Below are 9488 nucleotides of genomic sequence, written 5' to 3' on the forward strand. Positions count from 1 at the left end.
CAAAATATCAAGAAGATTCGTATACTTTAATTGTAGCATCATTTTTTATTTGAACAAAAGTTGTAATTACAAAGAAAAGTAATAAAGAAAATAATAATAAATCAATTGACATGTGCTATTCCAGAGTGTATTTTTTTGTGGACTAAGTTAGAAAATTAAAAAGAAAATTTATTTTCTCGGATAAACATTCACTAAGAATTGAATTGCCAAAGTTGGAAAGATCTTCTTGAAATTTTGTATAAAGTCATAATTGTTAATTTCGAACAACTTTTCTTAGTAACATTTTGTCAACTTATAAAAAGGAAGGCTAGTTTACCAAAAAGAAAAATAGTGATCTCAATTTTTTGGCTACCCTGTACATTATTTAGAAGTTTTAAATATGCCTACATATTTTTCAGAATAAGCAAAACTTCTTATAAAAAATGACTTTTTTTCTTAAAATGCAAAATAAGAAAATTTTTACAAGTATAGTTACCTCTATCTGGCGACACACTGTATATATATCAATGGTTTCTAATTCAATCTTTTTATAGTTAGTACAGTTCTTTACACGACTGATCAAAAAAAGTAGTGTAAAATGAGTTTAATGTTTTCAGAGTATGTTTTTTTATTCAACCCAAGAAGACTAGAAAACAGGAGAGTTAACTCTGGATTTCGACCATAGCGTATCATATTTTTCGACCATAGCCGTTGAAAGATACAACGGAGATTTCCGCAGAGCCAATACGCATGGTTGTGAGATACATTGCATTGCCTGAGATCCTGGGTTAACTCTTCTCTTTTCTAGTCTTCAAGATTACACAAAATCTTCTAAATACCTGAAAAAATTGAATACCGCGGCATGGCGTATAATATCTTCATATTTATAAATATGAAGAAACAAATTTTCCCTCATTACAAACAATATGGGTATCAAATTGAAATCCTTGATGAGCACATTCAAAAACTATATTATTGTATGCATCAATTTTACACAAAAAATTTAAAGTTAAAGTTAGTAGCATGAAATTTTTTAAATAAAACTTATCACTAAAATGTATAAAATAACAATAAATAATTAAAAAACAAGAATACCTTGTCAAAAAACGAACTATACAGTAAAAAAAACAAATTTTCATTAGCGAAAGATCACTCATTTTCTCGTTAACAGATAAATGAAAATGTTTTATATAATTGGGCGACGTTCTGTAGAACACTTCTAAGAGATTCCCTTTCTACAATGAAACTAGTTTTACATTTTAGTATGAGTTAATTTATAAAAATTATTTATCTTTATTTTTGAGTTAATTATTTATTACAAATTTCGCAAGAAAAAAGTTTTATCCCGTATGAGTTTGTTTAAGTGTAATTTAAAAAAGCTTTTCCGTGTAAATAATTTATGAAAACTTCACATAATAATAGTTTTTCCCAGTGTGGATTCGTTTATGTCACTAAGTAAATCTTTTATCACACACTTCTCAAGGAAGGGTTCTTGTTTTAACTCTAGTATAAGTTCGTTTGTGCTGATCTAAATGTTGTTTCTGAAAAAAAATGTTTTATAAACAAAAAAAAACTTCATATTAAAAAGATTTTTCTTCAATACGAGGAGTTCGTTAGTGCTACTTTCGTTTTATATGTTATGTCTGACTAAGTTCTTTCTCCAAAATGAATTTGTTTGTAACTAAATTGCTTTTCAGCTCAAAATTTTATCACACACTTCTTAAGAACAAGGTTTTGACTCTAGTATGAGTTTGTTTGTGTTGAATTAAATGATGTTTCTGAATAAATGTTTTATTACACAACTCGCATGAAAAAGGTTTCACCCCAGTATGGATTCGTTTGTGTTTGTTTAAATTCTGTTTCTGATTAAATGTTTTATTACAAATTTCACACGAAAAAGGTTTTTCGTCCGTATGAGTTCGTTTGTGTTGATTTAAATTTTGTTTAAACTTAAATGATTGATTACAAATTTCACATGAAAATGGTTTTTCTCCAGTATGAGTTCGTTTGTGTTGATTTAATTGTTCTTCCTGAATAAATATTTTATCACATACTTCACATGAGAAACGTTTTTCTTCGATATGAATTCGTTTGTGTTGATTTAAATGATGTTTTAGATTAAACTTTTTATCGCAAATTTCGCATGAAAAAGGCCCTTCTTCAATATGAATTTGTTTATGCGTAACTAAATTGCTTTTCTGCGTAAATGTTTTATCACACACTTCACATGAAAAAGGTTTTTCTCCAGTATGAGTTTGCTTGTGCTGATTTAAATGATGTTTTTGAATAAATGTTTTATTACACAACTCGCATGAAAAAGGTTTCACCCCAGTATGAATGCGTTTGTGTTTGTTTAAATTTTGTTTCTGATTAAATGCTTTATTACAAATTTCACATGAAAAAGGTTTTTCTCCAGTATGCGTGCGTTTGTGTTGATTTAAATTTTGTTTATGATTAAATGTTTGATTACAAATTTCACATGAAAATGGTTTTTCTCCAGTATGAGTTCGTTTGTGTTGGTTTAAATGTTGTTTCTGAATAAATGTTTTATCACACATTTCACACGAAAAAGGTTTTTCTCCCATATGAATTTGTTTGTGTTGTGTTAAATGATGTTTTCGACTAAACGTTTTATCACAAATTTCACATGAAAAAGGTTTTTCACCAATATGAGGTCGTTTATTTAAATTTTCCTCACGATTAAATGTTGTATCATTAATTTCACATGATAAAGATTTTTCTTCATTCTTAGTCCTATGATATTCTAAAATATTTTCATCAAATATTTCCTCCTTAATAATTAATTCAGTATTTAATTGTTCTTCAAGTTTAATACTTTCATATTTGTCCCTGAATAACGGATCATTTAGAAGAATTCCTCCGTGCTCTATTGTACCATTAGTTTCGTCCAATATTTCTTCTTTAATTTGTTTGGGTTCCATTGCAGATTGTTCTTCAATTGATTCATATGCATTACTTTCATCAAACATTTCCTTTTTAATAATAAACTCTGTATTTAATTCATTTAATTTGTTTTTTTTAATTTGCTCTTCACTTAAAAATAAACCAGTACTTACGAAATGAAATGAATTACTCGCCATTTTCTTTATATTAGTATAATAGACCTTTTTCATGAAAAACAGAAATGCTTTTTGATAATTTTTTATGAAAATATAGGTCGACTAGAGCCTGTAACTCAAAAATTACGCATTTTTAACAATAAAAACACCATGAACAAAATTGTTAAAAAGTCACAATATTTGAAATAATTTAAAAAGATTTTTTTGGCTCCACCGCACACGTGATTTGTGATGTCAATTCGACAAGCAATGACAATAAAACAGTGTCAACAGTCGTATTAATATATCATTATTATCAACTTTAAATGACGTCAAACCAACCTTCGTGTAACATAGTGTGTTTCCGGATCGTTTTCTCCAATTTGAATTTTAATGTCTGTTTTCAAAAAATATTTAAAATACATGATAATTTTGAGATATTTAAACGCAGTTTTTTGGTGCTCTCTGTTGATGACGTATAAGTACGTGATCTGTCAATTGGTGACAGTTCAATGTATAATTTACACTTCAAAAAAATGAATTTACAACACAGAATTTACACTCGTTATTATTAAGTTTTCTAATAAAAAACCGTGGAATAGTATAATTTAATGAAATACCATATAAAATTTAAGTAATTAATATCATACAGTCTGTCAATAAATTTGACAAGCCCGTACTTTGATGTCACGTCCGTATAAAAATTTGACTTTCGGTTTTAGAAATTTTTAAATGTCCTCACTGAATTTGGTTTTATGGTTTAGTTGAAATGTCCAGTCATTAAAGTTACGGAAGAAAAATATTTGAACCAAATTTAAATTTCATGAATATTCCCTAATGTGCGGTATGGGTTAGTTTATGTGAAAGTAGATTTCTTTTCGCAGCAAAATTTTTATCACACACTTCACATGAAAACGGTTTTTCTCCAGTGTGAGTTTGTTTGTGTTGGTTTAAATGTTGTTTCTGAATAAATGTTTTATCACACACTTCACATGAAAATGGTTTTTCTCTTGTATGGATTCGATTATGTCTAATTAAATCGTTTTTTTGAATGAATGATTTATCACAAAACTCACATGAAAAAGGTTTTTCACCTGTATGAATTCGATTATGTTTAATTAAAACGTATTTTTGGGTAAATGATTTGTCACAAATTTCACAAGAAAATGGTTTTTCTCCCGTATGAGTTCGTTTATGTGTAATTAAATAGCTTTTCTGTGTAAATGATTTATCACAAACTTCACAAACAAATGGTTTTTTCCCAGTATGGATTCGTTTATGTCTAATTAAATTAGGCCGTTGTGTAAATATTTTATCACACACTTCACATGAAAAAGTTCTTTTTCCCATATGAGTTCGTTTGTGTTGATTTAAATGTTTTTTCTGAATAAATTTTTTATCACATACTTCACATGAAAAAGATTTTTCTTCACTATCAGTTCGTGGATGTTCTAAAACATTTCCATCAAATTTTTCATCTTTAATAATTAATTCAGTATTTAATTGCTGTCCAAATTTTTGTCCATATTTGTGTTCTACCGTAACATCATTTTCTTCCAGTTTTTCTTCTTTAATTGGTACATACTCTATTGCATCATTTTCATCAAATATTTCCTTCTTAATAGTAGGTTCTGTATTTAATTCGTTTTCAAGTTGTTCTTGCTTGATAAACAAGTCAATATTTACAAAATGAAATGAACTACTCGCCATTTTCTTTGTATTGTACAAAATATTTAGGTGTATTGGATATATGCAGGATGAAGATCATTTTAATAGATTTTAGTGTTTTGTTCAAATATGATAGTTCTAAATCCAGGGAATCCAAAATTCCATAAAAACAAAAATTTTTAAAAATACTATTGTGATATGTCCATCAACGTCAAATATTTGGGCCTTTGAAAATACACTACTGCTGGAATTGTTAACAGAGTGAGAACCACGTCTCAAAGTAGATTGACAAGGATAATAATTGCCGAAGCATGGTTATAATACGCATGTCTTAATATACAACATAATATCTTGGCGCGTATTTAAAATAAGATTATACCACTTTTAAATAAAGTTAAAACAGTATATTTTGTACAAATTACCATTTTACCATTTAAAAAATTTTTTTTCATAGAACTGACACAAAAATATCTAACAATATTACTCGTTTGAATGTTAAAACCTTAAAACAAAATAAATTTTTATGTGCAGTTGTGATTGTGAAATATAAACAGATAATTGATGCAGCTGATTCCGGTCATACGGTCATGCTCATTGAATACCATCCTTCGTTATTACGTGTTTTTCCGTCAGCTGTTTGAATATTGAATTTTTGTCTTTGTTAATCTACTCTGTGAAGCCAAAATATACATACTTAGTATACGTTGGGCTCATCTATTTAAAATATATGATCTAAGGTTTAGGCAAGTGAGCATATGACATCTGGTGTCAAAACATGTTACTACTTGCTGAATAATTAGGATACGTTCCGAATACTGAAAGTACTGGAAACGATGATCGCCCACAGTCCTTTCATTAATTTATAATAAATAACCACAGCTCCCAGCATTTTCAATAATTTCCGTAGCCTCATAGCACAAAATTCGTATTCCTACGTAAAAAATTTGGACTGAAAATCAAAATGTTTCTTAAACTCTTTATTACAAACAATTAATCCTAATGGAACACGCCACCTCTAAAAAGTTCTTATGGAAGAGAACCCACTAGGTTGCAATTACGAAATTCATGTTTAAAACCCTCAAAAATACGAAGTTAGATTACAGATCTTCACAATCCTCTAGATCTTCAGATCTTATAACTTTTTTATGGTCTTAATCATAATCATCACTAGAGAGTTTTTTGGGTCCATTCATACGAATTTAAGCCTATCACACACATAAAACAAGTGAAAAAAAAACAATTGACTGAGTTAATTGTTGAAATACCATGTATAGACAGTGTTGATAACAATCGTTTGTTTTTTGAGGTCACGTAAATAAAAAAAAGATACCCACTTTTAAATATACACACACATAACTGATATTCCAATATTAATACATACTATAAAATTTTTCCAAGTAAATCAAAAGTTAGTGGCACTGGCAAGCAAACTAAAAAGTTAGAGCAATAAGGCCTTTACTTAGAGCAATTTCGAGAATTTAAGTGGCCTTTACGGTGTAAAAATGTATATAAAAGGATTGAAGAATAGAGTCTTAGCTCTTGATTCATATTTTCATACGAACACTTCGCATTATTACTAGACAGTATGCTGCTTTGGCGAATTTCGTATATTTACGATTTTATATATACAGGTGTTGCCCCCTGTAAATTACTTCGCTGACAGACGTTTGTTTATTAAAATATGCTGACATTCAAAATAATCTTAAAATTCAATAATTTTGTATTAATATTGAGTAAATATGTCCACAATAAAAAGCTATTTGATTTTCAACTGGAAAAATAAGTAAAACAGTTCAAAAGTTTTTGAAATATTCAAAATGTTGACAAGAGAAAATACGAATTTGTGTGTAATCGAACAACTAATTAATAAACCATTCTTAGATCGACCAAAAGATGAACAAGATGAAATAATCAAAACCGGACGTCCCACACCGATAATGCCAAATTTAACAAAAAAATATCATAATACAAATCGACATTTCAACAATCGACATTACGTTCGTTACGAATGGCTAACAGGAAGTATAAAGTTAAATAAACTATTCTGTTGGTATTGTTTATTATTCGAGGATCGTAAAAAAGATAAATGCAAATATTTATGGGCATCTGTTGGATACAGTGATATGAGGCAATTAGTGATGGCAGCCACTCGACATGCCTTGTCGCAAAACCATCATAAGCATATGATCGAATATCATAAATTCCAAGATAGGTTCAACATTCCAGTTCCAAAACAATCGAATATTATAAAAAAGACAAGCGTACATAAATGTACTATCAATCAGATCTTAGGATCTCCCTTTTTAGATCGGTCTATGAAAGAACAATTAGAAATATATCATAATGGTCGACCTACACCACCAATGCCGTTACTATTTAACTACGATTTAAAAACGAATACCAAAGTAGGGTTTCAAACAGAGAACTACATAAAATACAAATGGATGGCTGGAAGTCAAAAATTAAATCGTTTATACTGTTGGTCGTGTTTATTATTCGCGGATCCATCATTAAATGAAGAATGGATCTCAATAGGATTTAATAAAATGGATGCATTTGAGAAATCGGTTCGTAGGCATGAAATATCGAATGTACATAAAGATCTTGAAAAGAAATATGAAGAATTTCATAAAACGTATGAAAATTTTAAATATAATTGGAATGAAAATTCAAATGATACTTTATTTGATGAAAATATTGAAGATGATATAACAATCGATAATTTTTTAAGTACAGAAATTCATGAAAAACATTTAGAATGTGATTCTGATGATGATTTCGAATCATTTATCGATAATGTATCGATCAATCCGAATATTATTGATTCAAATAATGTTCAAGATTATTTAAATAAATATGAATGTATTATACAACAAATTGTAACAAATAATTTTGTAAATTTTTCGGAAGATTTACAAAAACAAATACTTGCAAACGGACGTCCAACGCCTGATACTTCACAATTTTCGAAATTAGGTAATTATACTTTTTTTTTTCGTTTCAAATGAAGAATTCTCACTTCGCGAATAGAAAAGTGAAGTTGGTTTTGAAAAATCTTTACTAGTATGCAAGATAAAATTTAAACAAAGAGGATAATATCCACATATAAAACCTTGTTGTGCTAAAAGTAGATGGGCGCAACCTTTGAATACAATCTTTGATTGCTTATAGCTTCTTCGTTTTTTAATCAATTTTAATTTCACTTTCAAATTTTGTCATGATATCAAGTCTAGTTTTACATTTTTATGGGTAATATGGCCAACTCAACATCAGGATTATCCCCTATTAAACACTTCATTCAGTATCTTCTTTCTCACTTCCTCAATGGACATAGTAATAAACAAACACATACATATATACAAAACATGCATATTTGATACAATACAATACATGTATATATTTGTTCTAACATAATTTGCGCCCTCACGGGTAAACAGTGATGTTTCCGAAAAAATGTTTCAAACAAAAGTTTTGTATGTGATGTAATTGACAAAAATTACTTGTTGGCGAATATCTAGAAGTTAATTTTACAAGCAGCAAAGTTGTTCAATTTACTGTGTGTTCCGCTACCATGAGATACTTGACCATCGTGTGCATCGATGAGCAATGTATGATAGTTTTCGTTGTAGCGTTGGCAGATTTATTGCAGTTAATTTTTTTAATACAAATTGCTATGCCGATAACAATATTTTGTTGTTTTAAAATATCGTGTGCTTATATCGTTAAAAATACCTTAAATAATTAGTATCACTTTTCTAAATTATAGGTGACACGTTCTTCAATAAATATTCTTGGCTCACAGCAAGTATACAAACATTCAAATATTATTGTTGGCACTGTTTGTTAATGAAAGAACCATACGATACAAATTTTTGGGGTGAAGAAGGTATACCATATGCTAAAAATCTACCAAATCGTATTGAAAAACATACAAAATCTAATATACATATAATATGTACATCTAAATACATTGAGCTCTTAACAAAATTTGAAATAACCGTCGGATCTTTAACGAAAAATCAATCCGTTAACGATGACGATGAAGAAAACTCATTCTTAGAAAAATACAAAGATTCGAATTGTATAGTTATACAATTATTACGACATAAATTTGAAAGTCGAACAAACGATGAACAAAAGACAATTATAAAAAATGGGAGGCCTACACCAGCAAATTTGGTTCGTCTAGAATGTTATCAAAAATATGAATGGCTTTGTGGTAGCCAAATATTAAATAAATTATTTTGCTGGAATTGTTTATTATTTGGAAAATCAACATGGGGTCGTGAAGGAGTATCAAATAATTTAAAAATAACGGACGCATTAAAAAAACATGATAACTCAATGAATCACAAGCATTGTCTCGCAAAATATCAAACGTTATCGAACACTCGTTGTTTAATAAACGAATTATTAGGGCGTCCATTTTGTAATCGCACATTACAATCACAAATCGAAATCATTAAAAATGGTAAATTAACACCTGGAATGCAAGGGGAACAGTTTATTGAAAATTTTGACACATTTAATTATGTGAAATATCAATGGTTAACTGGAAGTATAAAATTATGTAAATTATTTTGTTGGCCATGTTTATTATTTGCTGATCCTGAATCCACAAATGTTTGGATACAAACTGGTTTTGGTCAATTACAGAAGTTGGATTTATCAGCTTGCGAACATCAAATTTCTGATATTCATAAGGAAATGGTCAAAAAGTTGGATACTTTTAAAAAAATGTACTGCGATAACGAATTATTAAGTGTTAATTAATGTGAAACT

At 28.7% G+C, this 9488-nt stretch overlaps 2 protein-coding genes across 2 annotated transcripts; one reads left to right on the top strand and one right to left on the bottom strand.

Annotated features, from left to right (window-relative positions):
• Positions 1-1482: 1482 nt before the first annotated feature.
• Positions 1483-3105, bottom strand: LOC123293558 (zinc finger protein 525-like). Its single transcript, XM_044874419.1, has 2 exons — positions 1997-3105; positions 1483-1520 (listed from the first exon to the last, which is right to left on the bottom strand). The coding sequence occupies exons 1-2, from the start codon at positions 3078-3080 to the stop codon at positions 1483-1485; spliced, it is 1122 nt and encodes a 373-aa protein (XP_044730354.1). The 5' UTR covers positions 3081-3105.
• A 3418-nt stretch (positions 3106-6523) lies between these two features.
• On the top strand, positions 6524-9488 carry LOC123293565. Its single transcript, XM_044874431.1, has 3 exons — positions 6524-7277; positions 7410-7682; positions 8473-9488. Exons 1-3 carry the CDS (start codon positions 6524-6526, stop codon positions 9477-9479), a joined length of 2034 nt encoding a protein of 677 aa, XP_044730366.1. The 3' UTR covers positions 9480-9488.

This window comes from Chrysoperla carnea, chromosome 1, assembly GCF_905475395.1.
Source record: "Chrysoperla carnea chromosome 1, inChrCarn1.1, whole genome shotgun sequence".
In the NCBI taxonomy this organism is placed as follows: Eukaryota; Metazoa; Arthropoda; class Insecta; order Neuroptera; family Chrysopidae; genus Chrysoperla; species Chrysoperla carnea.